Consider the following 14,919-nt stretch of genomic DNA (forward strand, 5'->3'; position numbering starts at 1 on the left):
GTCTGTGTTCTCTGTGTCTGCTTACTGGACATACAGTAGGACATCTCTAATTCAGACAATATGGGAAGGGCAATCTGAAATACAGAATAGTAAAAGTATAATGAAAGAAGAAACATTCATTTGTAATTCTTGAATTCATTTAGGTCACAAGGAATGGCAACAGTCTTCCTTTCGGGCTTACTGAGAAATGTGTCTGGTGAGAAATGTGTCTGGTGAGCCGTCACCCTAACTTAGTGATGGGGCGGGAGGAGCCGCTTTCTGTTTAATGAGGGCAAAACCTTTTTCTTCCTCCTGTAGACATATAAACATGTTATCATATAATAGTCCACCAGCCAAACCCTGAACTTTTCCTTTGTAAGGGGCCTTTAGTCATATAAGGGTCTTTGATTGTGGAAGGTACAAAGTAAGACGCAGCTTCCCCTCCTGGCCTGGGACATCTGCTCCCCACCTGGCTCCCTGTGCACAGCTAGGTGCATTTCTTCATTGGCCCCGAGGGAAATGCTGGGTATGGAGAACACGTCCATACCAGCTACGTGACAGATTTCTCAGCACATTGGACAAGAAATCCCGGTGATACTGACATACTTTAATCTAGAACAGTGAGGTTGTGCTTCAGAGAAAATGTAAAACAAAGGAAGCAGAACCAGATGATAATCTGCGTCCATGTCTGGTGATTGCACCTGGAACAAAGCCCCCTGCATGTGGGTCGGTGAGGTCTCAGCATGCCCATCAGGAGTGTGGTAGGGTTTTGTTCAGCTCATTGTGTGCAGGATGCTGGTGATTGGAAACACCAGTTCGCTGGGCTTAGTGGGCATGAGTATTCCTAAAAAGCCTGGCCCGACTGAATGATCCCTTCTCACTGTGTTCCCGAACGTTCGTGTGTGTGGCGGCTGCTTCCGGGCGTCCTGTGGTTTTCTGGCAGAAGGACGAGGGCCAGCTCTCAGGGGTGGCCGCCTCCTGGCTTCCGTCTTGCGGGGAGTTAGTTGGGTCAGGTGCGGTCCCCACATGCAGTGATTGCTTCTCGCTGCTGGAAGGGACTTCGTAGCGGCCTGAGAGCAGAAAGAGCAAACAGAAGTGCTGCACAGCAGACACCCTCTCTGTTCAGCTGTCATCAGCGTTTTCGTTGGCACCGTCGTCTTCTCTGTCTAGACAAGGTCGGTCCGTACGGGTGATTCTGTGTGCTTCTTGCCCGTGTTAGGCCGCTCCTGGGACATTTCCCACCTCCTGGCTCCAGCATTTTAGCAGGAAAGAGATTTCCTGCTGCACTCCTCCCTTTAATTTATGGACATGCACTCAGTTTCTTTATGTCCTCAGAGGTCCTTAGCGGTCCCCAGTCCTGACCCCACATGTGTCCTTTTTCTGTCATGAGAATTTTCTGAGGTGCCCTTCCCAGAGGGACGGTGCTGGAGGTCTGCGCGGGAGACCTCATTCCTACTGCTGCACTCTCGGCATAAAACACAAAAAGCCTTTCCGTTCTGCAGCCTTGTTTCATAAAAGAGCCAGGTTCATTTTCTTTGCTAGATTTTCTTTACACAGAGAGTAGGGGCAAGACTGTCACCTAAAACAGCCTCTTTTTATTTTTATTTATTTTTTAAAAGTTTATTTATTTATTTATTTGACGGAGATGACAAGCAGGCAGAGAGGCAGGCAGAGAGAGAGGAGGAAGCAGGCTCCCCACTGAGCAGAGAGCCCAATGCGGGGCTCGATCCCAGGACCCTGAGACCATGACCTGAACGAAGGCAAAGACTTAACCCACTGAGCCACCCAGGCGCCCCTAAAACAGCCTCTTTTTAAAATGTGGGTTTCCGGGGGCTCCTGGATGGTTCACCTGTCGGTTAAGTGACCATCTCCTAACTGGTTTCGGCTTAGGTCATGATCTCAGGGTTGTAGGATCAGGCCCTTTATTGGACTCTGTGCTTAGTGGGGCATCTGCTTAGGGTTCTCGCCCCCTCTGCCTCTCCCTCTAGCTCGTGCTTGCTTGCTCTCTCAAAACTAAATGAATGAGTGGATAAATAAATCAATAAATAAATATTTTGAAGATTTATTTGATACACAGTGAGAGAGGGAATATAAGCAGTAGGAGTGGGAGAGGGAGAAGCAGACCCCCTGCCGAGCCGGGAGCCCAGTGCGGGGCTCGATCCCAACCCTCGGATCAGGACCCAAGCCGAAGGCAGAGGCATAACGTCTGTGTTCCTGGGAGACATGCGGTGACACTCCCAGCACGCCTGTTCTGAGTACCCGGTGGAAGTCCCCAGCTCCCTTTCAGGCTGACTGCTGGTAGTTGGCATTGTCTACCCATGGCAGAGCTTTCTGATTGGGCTAGAGGAAGCTCTAGGGTAAGACAGGGTCTGTGTCTGTAAAGACGGGATATTTCTTTCCTTCGGTTGCGTATTTAAGCCAGAATGTATTCTTATGATTTATGATTATAATTTTACCCAGCCCAGAGGTGAGGTATTTGTTATGACTCAGAGATTTGAATTTTGGGCCTCTGGGCCTCTGAAAGGGAAACAGAGGGAGTGCTGTGGGCTCACTTCATTCTGCTTGTTGAACTCTTCCTTCTGGAAGGAACTTTGCATGTTTCCTTCTCATCAGTTTCTTTACGAGTCCTCCGTAGAGCACTCGTGACTGGGACAAGCAGAAACCAGGGTCGAGGCAGGAGTGCTGGAGACGGTGACCGCTCTGCATCTTCACCCTGGGTCGGGTCAGCCGAGGGGACAGGCGGGAGGAGGGGCTGGCACTCAGGGAGGGCGGGTTCTGGGAAACAGCCTTGGGTAGGGGAGGACTTGGGGAAGAGAATGTGTTCACTGTCGCAGATCCTTTTCTTTGTAGTTTGTTTTAAAGAATAATAAGCCGCCTTTTGTCTGCGTATGGTAATCCCTGAATCATTGGAGTCTGAGTCCGTGTGATTTTAGTGTATGTAGCTTGACTTGATCAAATTATAAAGGCCTTAAATTACCTTAGAAATAGAGTTACTCTAGTCTGTCTGTGTCTGCATTAGATAGCTCTTACTACTTACGCATGTTTTCTAGTCTTGTCGATCAGAAAATCACAACTTCTTTGTTCTGTGGCTTTGTTGGGAATGGAGGGGAGGTTAGACCCTGTTGTGGTGGTGTCTGGTAGGTTCTGTCCCATTTTCAGGACAGAAAATACCAACTCCTTCTGGGAACTTGCGTACAGCTTGTCCGTGGCATGAGGGTCCTGGAACTGCAGCCCCCCCCCCCCCCCCCCGTGTTCTCCTCTACCAGGGGAAGAAATACTCGTGCCCCAGTCCCCTGGCGGGGGCGCTTCCTGCCTCCAGACTCCCCTGCGCTCATCATGTCCCTTCTTCCTCCTTGCAGCACGCGCGTGACAGTGTTCGTGGCCTTCCTTCGGGGCTCCTCACCTCCCCCGTTCTTAACTGCGGCTGGGCGGCCACTTCTGAGGCCCCCTTGCCCCTCCCTGGGCAGCCGTAGAGACTGTCTTGTCCGCAGGGAGAGGGCCCTGTACTGTCATAGTCCGGGTCTGCTTTTCTCAAGCCACAGCCGTGGGGTCCGCCCGCCTTCCCCTCCAGACGCTGAAACATCTGCGCGGGTTTGGGGGAGGGTTGGCTCTCTCTGGTGGAGGCACTGGTAACAGTTCGATTTCTGGAGGATTAATAGAAACGTATTACTGGTTGTTAGCTAAACCCTGTGGTAGGACATCACAGTAAGGGTCTGTGATGTGAGTAAGTCTCTCACTCTCGCAGGACGCGTTTGCGTGTGAGCAGGTCCACAAAACAGACTCGGCGCTGCCTGCGCCTCCGTGTTGCCAGCGAGGCGTCTGGCGCCCACAGGCTCGCGTGGTCTTCTCCGCGCCCACGACTGGGGGGCACTTGAGCGATCCCCGAGATGGGCTGTAGAGAAGAATTGGATGCATTTTGATGTTCTGAGCCGCCTCTGGCAGTTCAGCATCTCAGGCTGTGGCTGACGGTTCTGTCAGAAGGCTCATTGGGGGGAGTGCAGAAGTGGCTTTTCGAGAGCCCAGAGTTCTGTTGTGAGTCACCACCATTTTGAAACTTCACTAGTGTAATTTTTTTTAATTTTAAATTTTAATCATTAGTGTAAACACATGAGAAGATGTGGCTGCGTGACTTTCCTCCCGCTGTTCCTTTCTGGAAGGCTCAGGATCAGGTGTGCTGCCAGGAGTTACTCAGGTTGCAGTGGGGGGCTTTCCTGAAATTGTCTGCGAACTGTGAGCCAAGCAAGCTTTTTGTAATAGAAGGATTAGAGTAGGGGTTGAGAGAGAAATTTTTTGTATGTGCCTCACTAGATAATTTTGTGGGTCAAATTTTAAAAACATACATGGAAGCATTTTGGAAATTGCTGTTTCCAGAAGATGGTGTTCATAATACTTCCCAACCTTTCGCTCATTTTTCTCTTCTGCTGGTTTGCTGAATACTTGCTACTGGATTGATTCCTATTTTAAAGGATTGGTTTATTTTGGCTCTGTTTGTCTCTAAGCAGGGGGAGGCCAAAGGAAAGGTCAGACGATGACAGTGATAATCCTTGGTTTCCTACCGGGGAAAAAAAATGAAAGTTGCCATTTTTCCTGGTGGAGATTGCCTCCTTCCCCGTGGTGTCAATTTCCCAGCCTTCCTTGTTCCCCAGGTCCCCTCCTGTCCCCTGGTGCCCACCCTGCCACCCCGTTCCCAGAGCCGTGTATCAGCCTCTGGCCCCCTTTGGCAGAAGGGTCGCACCCCAAGCCCCTTCTTCACTCAAGGGAGAAGGACTGGTTCCTTCCAGCGCAGTGCTGCCTTTAAAGTTGTCTGCCCTCTGCAGGGGGCTGAGTGCTAGGTTTCTGCTTTGCAGGGCACTAAAACTGGGGCACATTTTGATTTCTCAGCAAAGAAATATATGAATTCTACGTATTTTTTTATGTTTCATAGAATTCAATTCGCCACAATCTCTCTCTGAATCGTTATTTCATCAAAGTACCACGTTCCCAGGAAGAACCAGGCAAAGGCTCATTCTGGAGGATAGATCCTGCTTCTGAAAGCAAATTAATAGAGCAGGCTTTTAGGAAAAGACGGCCTAGGGGCGTGCCTTGCTTTAGAACCCCTCTGGGACCGCTCTCCTCTAGGTAAGGAAAAAAGACAATCAAAAAAGACCTCACTTACTGGTCAGTGAATTTACCTTCCGTGTATTGGTCAATTTTCCTTTTGCAAGTGAAGGAACTGCTGAATGCATTGTGATTGAGTGTTTGGGGTGGGGATTTGAAAAGACGTGTTGGATGCTGCCCACGGACTTTCTCTTAATAGTGTCCGGAACAGCTCAGACTGTTGACGAAGTTTTCTTTACACCCTGTTCCCATGTTGCCGTTGTGGCTTCATCGGACTCATTACGTATCGTGTTCGACGAGCAGCGTGTGTTCCTTCCCGTTGGCTTGGAAACAGCTCTTTAAAGCCGCATTTTAGCTGCTTAAACTCAAGACTGACTTATAGAATGTTAATTGCCTGATTTTCAAATAATACATTATTAGCTTATAGATACTCTGTTTTTTAAGCAAAAAAAGAAAGAGAGAAATGATCATGATGTAGGTCTTAGGCCCCTGCCTGCTCGCACACTGCCCGCTCCTGCTGCCGGCGGACAGGAGCTGCTTCGAGAGCGCAGCTGGTCCAGCTCTGGGGCGATGCGGCCTGTGCTGGGCCCGGAGCTGTGGTGGCCCAGCCTGGCACACGGGCCATCACAACTGAGTGAGTCTTGTTGGGGATCCCTCTCAGGTCACGGGCATTCACACGGAAAGTAGGACATACAGAGCTGTAGTCGGTTGGCAGAAGACAGATGACACCCTTTTTTCAGAATGCACTTTATTGAAACAAGGCCGCTTAATGAGTGCTTTACCTGTAAAAACCCTCTGTCTTCTTTTTGGTGATCCAGAAGTGCCCCAGCCTCTCCCAATCACGCTGGAGTGCTGTCTGCCCACTCCAGTGGTGCCCAGACCCCCGAGAGCCTGTCGAGGGAAGGTTCGCCCGCCCCCCTGGAGCCTGAGCCCAGCGCCTCACAGCCCAAACTGGCCGTCATCCAGGAGGCACGGTTTGCCCAGAGTGCACCAGGTGAGATGTGCAGAGACAGAGCAGGCGCAGTGGTGGTGGAGGGGGTCAGAGAGGCAGGGGCGCCCGGCTCCTCAGAGGGGACGCAGGAGAGGCCTTGGCTCCTTTGTACCCGGTGCTTTCTGCATAGGGTCTCACACGGTAAGTTCTGAAAAGCTGACAGCACTGTGAGTGTTTAAAAAATCAGTGAACATTGTTTTATGTAAATAGCTGTGTCGATGCCTGAAATAGTTCAGAATTAATCTCAGTTGCTTCATCATTTGAAAATTAGGGAAAAAATCCCCCACCCAAAGAAATAATACAAATTAGACAAACCGGACACTGATTGGCAGGAGAAACTCTTCACTTAATGAATGGTGAGCATTTCTGTACAAGTCACGGTGCGGAGTAAAAATGTGTTTTCTGGAGAATTAATAAAAACCTGCACACACGAAAAGACATGGCGTGGAAATGTGGGCAAACTAATTCTGTGAGGGTTCCCGTGTGGTTGGCAGGGTGCTTATTTTGATATGGTGGGATTCCTGGCCGTGCGGGCAACATGTCACCTGTGGCTTTTCCTTTATTCTGTGCCCAAACCAGCAGAGGCAGGGGTTGGTTGGCGGAGCTTGTAAGTGTGTCCGGACTTTGAGGTTCCCTCGCACCCACCGTGAGATACAGACTTTCATCCTGGGGGAGCGTGGCCCCTTTGTTCGGATCCCAGTAGGCAGCTTCTTCCCATATATCGTGTCGACATTTTCTTTCTCATGAGGAGAGAACTGTGGGAAGAGGTGTTGTGAGAGATCTGAATAGAGCGAGAATCGCGTTTTTTGCCATTGCCTCCAGGAGTTGGCTATCTCCATTAAAATACTCCGTTCCGCCCATCGTGCGTGACTTGGGTGCTACAAGGTGAAAGGCCGCACGTTTGGGTTGTGAGCGGCTGCTGGTGCTCGGCCGGCTCTGGGATACGGCTGGAGGAGCGCGGGCGACGGAGGAGCGCGGGCGACGGAACCTCACCCCTGTCTCCTCGTCCCCCACAGGCTCACCTCTGTCTAGTCAGCCTGTTCTGATCGCCGTGCAGCGGCAGCTGCCGCCGACGATCAAGCCCGTCACCTACACGGTCGCCGCTCCCGTGACCACCTCGACCGCCCAGCAGCCTGTCGTGCAGACCGTGCACGTTGTCCACCAGATCCCTGCGGTGTCCGTCACCAGCGTGGCCGGCCTGGCCCCGGCGAGCACGTACACGGTCGCTGGCCAGGCCGTGGTCGCTCAGGCAGCCGTGCTGGCCCCTCCTAAGGCAGAGCCACAAGAGAACGGCGATCACAAGGAAGTCAAAGGTGAGCCGCAGAAGCCGGGGCCGCTGGTGGTTTCTCAGGCCCTGAGACGCCCGCGCACTTGTTTGCTCAGACTCCTTCCTCAGCACGAGGGGGCCTACGTGCCTTTGCCGGCCACCTGGTGAGGTTTCTGGAAGCTTTCCAGTAATATCAGTTGGTATCATTTCTTTGCCTTTTTTTTTTAAATTTCAGTGAAAGTGGAACCTATTCCTGCGATTAGCCACGCCACGCTGGGTGCTGCCGGCCGGATCATTCAGACGCCACAGACCACGCCTGTCCAGACGGTCACCATAGTGCAGCAGGCGTCTCTGGGGCAGCACCAGCTGCCAATAAAAACTGTAACACAGAATGGGACTCACGTGGTGCCAGTGCCTGCCGCCGTCCATGGCCAGGCGAACAACGGTAAGCGCGGTCGGCCGCGGGTAACGGGGTCCGAATACCAAGAGCACAGGTCCCTTGCTCTCCTTTTTACGGACGGCACTGTTCTTTCTTTGGGTTCCAGCTGCTACAGTTTAATTCTTGTCTAAGGACGGGTTTGCATTTCTAAACCTTAGGAAACCTTTTTGTTTAAGATTTTATTTGTCAGAACACAAGCCGGGGGAGCAGCATGAGGGAGAAGCAGGCTCCCACTGAGCAGGGAGCCCAACACAGGGCTCGATCCCAGGACCCTGGGCTCATCGCCTGAGCCGAAGACAGACGCTTAACTAAGCCACTGAGGTGTCCCTAAACTACTAGTACTGTAGGGTGCCTGCTGAGTGGTTGTGGGTGTCAGCTCTCACGGATCCCCCCGGACGACCCGTTTGAGCTTAGTGTTCCTGTAAATACCTAGAGGGAAATACACCTGCCTTGTTGTGTGTAGACTCCTGGGTGTGGTCTACAGGTAACAAGAGGTTTGGGTGCTGGTAGCCACCTGCCGAAATGCCCCCTGGGAGGGGTGCCTCAGCAGATCTGTCCAGTGGCGGTGCCACCCCCGCCCCCCCGGTATGCGTGTGGTATGCCTGAGTGTGTGTGACAGAAGCCAAGAGTCCTGCTCCTCTATGCACGTAGCTCTCCACGAGTGTTCTGACATCAGTGAGTGGAGAAGACAGGCCAGGCCAGGGGGGCTTGGATTTTAAAGGAGGGCCCAGGGAACTCCTTTTGGCTGGACTTGCGGAGCCAGGCGAAGGCTGGGAATCCCGTGTCCTCGCTGCTGCTGCGGTTTCAGCCGCGGGTCCTTGCCCAGGCACGTGCAGTGCGCTGTCCTGTAGGACTCCGCAGCGGCCTGCAGGACCTCGGGCAGTAGAGTCAGGCCGCTGGCCAAAAACAGCTCTCTGTGCCCACAGACAGTTGCTTCGAGAGAGGGCAGGGCACAGCAGTCTTCACTGTGTCACGCTCCCACTCCTTACTGAGCTGTTAAGGAACGGAGGAGACCTGCATTTACCTCGTGGGGTTCAGATTCTGACCGCCTCACCCCAGAGGCAATGGAAGGACAAGATCTGGAACCTTTTTTGAGCGTTCTTTGTTTTTAAATGATTACCACATGCCAGCCTGTGGGCAGATGGAGAAATTTGCAAAGTTACCCATTTAAAATGCTTTCTTCTCGGGCTCCATGTCTCTTAGGTGTTAAGAGTTGTTCGGGTCTTGCTCTTTTCTCTCTGAGTAAGTTTGTCATTGTGGCTGGTCTTGATGGAGCAAACTGTTGGGTCCTGGGTGCAGCTGGAAGCAGGTGGCGTTGGGAGGTGGATGGGTCGGTCCTCTTCTGGTTTGAGTCCTGCTCAGTGCGAAGCCGTGGGTGCTGGTGCTTCCCAGGCGTCATGTGCCTCAGTGTCCCTCACGGATTCCCTCTCAGAGTCCCTGAATGAGCAGGTGTGGTCTGGGGGCCCAAGAATGTGCATTTCTGACGCAGTCCAGGTTGTCCAAGAACCACTGGTGCCAGTCAGGGGCCTTTTATGTCGGCCTCTCTGCTCAAAGGAGCTGGAAAAACTGTGTATCCCTTTCACATGTGTAAGTTGGCATCTAAAATATTTCTTTACAAATTTAATAAGTAAAGGGTTAACTTGTCTACTATTAAAAATATTGATGTTTGAGAATAAAAATGTTACACTGTTCTCTTAAATGTGCTGCTGGTTCTGAATCCTGCCCTGACTGGGTACCTACTCTCAGGACATACCAACACCCAGACAGGCCCTCCTGCCCTTGTCACTGTGTCCCACACCCTCATGGATGTTGGACACATGCCAAATACTTTATGCTTGAATGTGGTTGATTGAGCACATTTTTTACCCTGCCGCAGGAGAATGCAGCAGTGTTCAAGATTTCACTGTGACTGTATGTAAGGGTTGATTTATCAATTGTTACTACTACAGTCGATCAAAACCAAAAATCTGAGGGCACCTGGGAGATGCAGCCGGTTAAGTGTCCAACTCTTGGTCTCAGCTCAGGCCGTGATCTCAGGCTGGTGAGCCCATGTCGGGCTCTGCGCTCAGTGTGGAGTCTGTTTGAGATCCGCCCTTCCTGCTCATGCACACTCTTTAAAATAAATCAATCTTGGGGGGAAAGAAACCAAGAAATACAATTCTTATAAAACAAAGTAAAATTGTATTAAAGATGAATTTCTCAATCTCGGGGCTTTAAAGAAAGCCCCACAATCATCATTGATGATCACTCCAGGGTCAGCCCTGAGACCTTGTTCCCTCTCAAAAGAAGGAAGGGTGGAAAAAATACCGAAACTCCTTCCAGTTTTAGTCATCTTTTGGCAAAAACCATTCTAAATTATCTGTTTATTGGTTCCTTAATTTGGTTGCAGTCTTTTCTTAAAAATCACTGACTTGGAAAGTGTTTTTTATCCGGTCAGTGATGATGCTACGTCATAGCATCTGTTTTCAGTCTCTGTTTCCCGATCCGTCCCGACGTGCTCCTCCGCCGTGGCAGCACCCCGCTGAGTGGGTGAAGGAGATGCTTTTGAGAAGGGGAGGAGACGGCAGATGAGCTTTAAGACTCCGTGGACAAGGAAGGGGGCCTGGAGGTGGCTCTCCTTCTGCAGTGTCAGGTGTCGCTTGGGGGCTGCATGGCCTATGACTTCCTTTACCTGTGAAAGTCCCTCTTGAGAAGGGAAGGCAGGACCTGCTATTAATCAGTTCTGAAAGTCAGCAGCTTTGATATTTTTCTTCTAAGCTTGTTACTGTGGAAAAGGTCTGTCGTTCCAGAGATGAGCTCCCAGCCCATCTTACTCCGTTCTTCCCCGTCTGTTCCGCACTCAGGTCCAGGCCCAGGGTCATTCCAGCTCTTAGTACCGCAGCATCTCCGAAGGAATTTCCTTGTGCGGTGCAAGCACCACGCCATTGCTGTGGTCTTTAAAACCAGCAATAACCCTTTTAGACCCAGTACCTCTTGAGGGTTCAAAGCTGCTTTTTTTTTTTTAAAGTAATATTAAAATATACATAACACGATATGACTATATTGAAGTGTACAAGTCAGTGGCATAAAGTCCATTTACAGTGTCTTGAAACCATCACCTCTAATGAGTTCAGAAAAAACTGAGTACCCAGTGAACAGTCACTTCCTCTTCCCCTGGTGGCCACTAATCTGCTGTCTCTGTGGGTTTACCTACACTGGACATTTCCTGTAAATAAAGTATGTGGCCTTTTATATCTGGTCTCTCTTAGCATCATGTTTGAGGTTCACTGATGTAGCCTAGGTCAGCTCTTCTGTATGGCTGAATATGTTTCCATTTTTGTTGGCTCATTCGTCAGCTGATGGACATTCGGTTGTTATGAACAGTACTGTTGTAAACATTCGTGCATATGCATCGAGTTTGGGGGTTGTAAACCCAGGAGTAGACCTGCTCATTGCCAGGCTGTGTTTAATTTATTGAGGGGCTGCCGAACTGTTTGCCACAGCGGCCACATTGTGCGTTCCCACCAGTGCTGTGTGAGGTTCTGATTTGTCCGCATGCGGACCATCACTTGGTATTTTCTGGGTTTTTTTTCCCTCGTGGCCATCTTGGTGGGTGTGAAGTGATTATCAGTGTGGTGGTGGTGGTTGAAGAGAGGGGAAAGCGGGGAACGGGCAGAGGGAGACTCTCCGGTAGATTGCCCAGTGGAGCGTGGAGCCTGGGGTAGGGCTCCATCCTACGACCCTGAGATCCTGACCTGAGCTGAAACCAGGAGTCAGAGGCTCAACCAGCTGAGCCCCCCAGGCTCCCAGCATCTGTGGTTTTGATCTGCATTTCCTTCATGACTAAAGTGTTAAGCATCTTCTCATCTGCTTGGTTATTTGTATGTCTTCTTCAAACAGATGCCTCTGAGTCCTCTGCCCAATTTTGTTGAGCTCTAGGAGCTCTTTATATATTCTGAATACTAGGTCCTAATCAGACATGTGATTTGCAGATATTTCCTCCTGTTCGGTGGTTTTTGTCTTCGCTTTCTGGATAGCGCCTCTGATGCACCGATTTCAACTGTGGTGTCTTGTTTCTCTCTTTTCCCTTGTTTTGTGCTTTGGGGTGTCCTGCTAAGAGTCCATTGCCACGTCTGAGGTCATGACGATTTACCCCTATGTTTTCCTCTACTAACAGCTGTGTAGTTTCAGCTTTAACGTTTAGGTCTTTGATCCGTTTTGAGTTAATTTCTGTATATAATGTGAGGTAAGGGCCTGACTTCATTCTTTGGCATGTGGATGCCCAGTTGGGAGTCCCAGCACCCTTCGAAGAAACTGTGCTTTCCCCACTGAATGGTTTTGTTACCCTTCCTGAAAATCACTTGACAGCCTGGGAGCCTCAGTAGGTTAAGCGTCAGCCTTCGGCTTGGGTTGTAACCCTGGGGTCCTGGCATTGGGCCCTCTGCTCAGCGGGGAGCCTGGTTCACCGTCTCCCTGTCCCCCTGCTTGTGCGGGCATGTGCTCTCTCTCTTCCTCTGTCAAATAAGTAAATCTTAAAAAAAAAAAAAAAAAAAAGGTTTACCAAAAAAAATGGAAAATCACTCAATCTCAGATGTATGGGTTTGTTTCTCTCAGTTCTGTGTCATTGATCTTCGTGTCTGCCCTTTTGCCAGAGCCACGGTTTTGATGTTTATAGTTTTGTAGAAGTTTTAAAATGGGGAAGTATGAGTCCTCCAACTTTGTTCTTTCCCCAAGATTGTTTTGACTGTTGTGGATACCAAGCAGTTCTATGCAAATTTTAAGGTCAGCTTTTCCATCTCTGTCAAAAAGGCATTTGGGATTTTGATAGGCCTGCGATGAGCCTGTGGAGCGCTGCGGAGTCATGTGCTGGGAACGTCCCATCTTGCAGTCTGTGAGCATGGACGGCTTTCCATCCGTTCAGGTCTCCTTTAATTTCTTCCAGCAACGGTCCGTAACTTGCAGTGTAAAAATCTAGCTTAAATTTCTTCCTGGGTTACTCCTTTGGGACTATTCTTTCTGAAGTTGTTCGCTGCCGCCATATGGACATCCTGCCGGCTTCTGCCTGTTGCTACCGTTCCCTGCAGCTTGGCTGAATTCATTTATTAGTTGTACTAGTTTCTAGTTTAGCGGGTTTTCTTGTGTGGATTTATTAGGGTAATAATGAACCTCAGTGGCAAAGCAAGCACCTTGTCCTGCTCCGGCCTTCAGGGGAGAGCTTTGTCCATCACCATCGAGGCTGATACCAGCTGTGGTTGCCGTTTACAGACTTCGTTCCTGTCTGCCTCTGGTCTGCTGAGTAGCTTCGTCATCCGGGGGTGCCGGATCCTGTCACAGGCTGTTTTGTGGTTTGAAGAGCGCGCCTACTTGGGGGCGGAGGAGGAGCAGAGGGAGAGACTGTCGAGCCGACTCCCCGCTGAGCAGGGAGCCCTGCAGGGGCCTCAGTCCCACGACCCGAGATTACAGCCTGAGCCAAAAGTTGGGTCTTCACCAGCTAAGCCCCCCAGGGGCCCCTGTCCCATGCTTTTTCTGGGTTAAAATGATTCATGTGGGCTTTTTCCTTTATTAATGTCGTGTGCTGCCCTGGTTGGGCTTGCGTCTAATCACGCTCCCACCCTGCGGTGAGTCCTGCCTGGCCGTGGCGTACGTTGAGGGGGTCCGTCCCCCGTTTGTCAGGGCCGTTCGCGGTTTACTTAGAGTCGTTTTGTCTGCTTTGGTGTCGGGACGATGCTGGCCTCAGAGTGAGTGTGGAAGTCAGGCCTGGGCAGTGCGATGGAGCCTCTTCCCGGCAGCTTCTGGGGCTGCTCGACCTGCTTCCCAGAAAATGTGCCTTTTTTTTTTTTTTTTTTAAGATTTTATTTATGGGCCACCTGGGGAGGCTCAGTGGTTAAGCGTCTGCCTTCTGCTCAGGTCATGATCCTGGGCTCCTGGGATCGAGCCCCGCATCGGGCTCCCTGCTCCGCGAGGAGCCTGCTTCTCCCTCTCCCACTCCCCCTGCTTGTGTTCCCTCTCTCGCTGTGTCTGTCAAATAAACAAAATCTTAAAAAAAAAATTTTTTTTAATTTATTTATCAGAGAGAGAGAGAGAGTATAAGCAGGGGGAGCAGCAGGCAGAGGGAGGAGGAGGAGCAGGCCCCCCGCTAAGCAGAGAGCCTGACAACACTGGCCCATTCCAGAACGCTGAGATCATGACCTGAGCCGAAGGCAGGTGCTTCACTGACTGAGCCCCCAGGCGCCCCAGTAAAACGCGCTTCTGACCATTCCTCAGTCTCTCTCCCCCCGCTGGGCTGTGGTTCTGGCCAGAGGTACTCTGTGGCCTTTGTGGGTCTCTGTTGGGACTGCCTAGCCTAGCTCTGTCAGGGGGGCAGAGGGTGTCAAGAAGAAAGGTCGCCTCACTCTACGGACCATGTCCTCCCGTGACCCTCAAGGAGAAGCCCCAGGCCGACCCTGCACCCGTCCTGAAGCGTCTCCGTCGGACTCGCCGCCGTGCGTCCTTCTCCTTGTGGGAAGCGGCCTCCAGCCCTGCCGCTTGTGCTGCTTGGAGGTCCGGGTGCGAGGGGTCCGGCCTGCCGGGTTTTAAGGAGGTGGAAGGGTCTTGTGGGGATGCAGGTGCCTGTGTCCTGGTGCCTGCACGCTGGGGCCCCTGTTCGGCCCGGCCTCCCCCAGGGCCCCTTGCAGGGCTGCATCTGGAGCCAGCAGAGTGCCTGCTTGGGCGGCTGGTCTGCAGCGGGGAGCTGCCGCGTACTCCTCGGAGGGGCGCGGGAGGGTGGAGGCGCCCGCCCCGAGGGGGCCATGTTGCTCCGTCACCCCTGCTGCTGTGAGCGCCACCAAGCACCTGCTGTGCCTCTGAGGCTGGGGCTCTGTGGGCCTTCGGAGATGACCTCGTGCACTTGACCCTCCACGTTCGCCTGCCCGTGGTGGTTTGCGATCTCTGGTCAGGCAGCGCAGGGCACGCGGGGTCGGGGCAGCTCCCTGAGGTCGAACACAAGTGCTCCCTCCTCCAGGGCTCCGATGTCACTGTTTGCTGTTGACTTTCCCGTTTAAAATGAGCCCGATGCGCGGTCCTGGGAAGGTCTGGTGCCGCAGGCTGGGATGCGCCTTCCGGATGCAAGGGTTAGACCAGCTGCTGTCGGGCTCCGTTTCCGTGCGTCACCAGTGCAGACTAAGTAAG

At 51.7% G+C, this 14,919-nt stretch overlaps 1 protein-coding gene across 2 annotated transcripts in view; it reads left to right on the forward strand.

Annotated features, from left to right (window-relative positions):
* Positions 1 to 14,919, forward strand: part of FOXK2 (forkhead box K2) — a 70,889-nt gene that overhangs the window by 51,971 nt on the left and 3,999 nt on the right. For both annotated transcript variants that reach the window (XM_032321600.1, XM_032321601.1), the window contains 4 exons: positions 4,904 to 5,097; positions 5,895 to 6,070; positions 7,084 to 7,380; positions 7,570 to 7,779. In XM_032321600.1, coding sequence (XP_032177491.1) covers positions 4,904 to 5,097; positions 5,895 to 6,070; positions 7,084 to 7,380; positions 7,570 to 7,779 — 877 coding nt within the window. The remainder of the gene's footprint in view (positions 1 to 4,903; positions 5,098 to 5,894; positions 6,071 to 7,083; positions 7,381 to 7,569; positions 7,780 to 14,919) is intronic.

Source organism: Mustela erminea, chromosome 18, assembly GCF_009829155.1.
Source record: "Mustela erminea isolate mMusErm1 chromosome 18, mMusErm1.Pri, whole genome shotgun sequence".
In the NCBI taxonomy this organism is placed as follows: domain Eukaryota; kingdom Metazoa; phylum Chordata; class Mammalia; order Carnivora; family Mustelidae; genus Mustela; species Mustela erminea.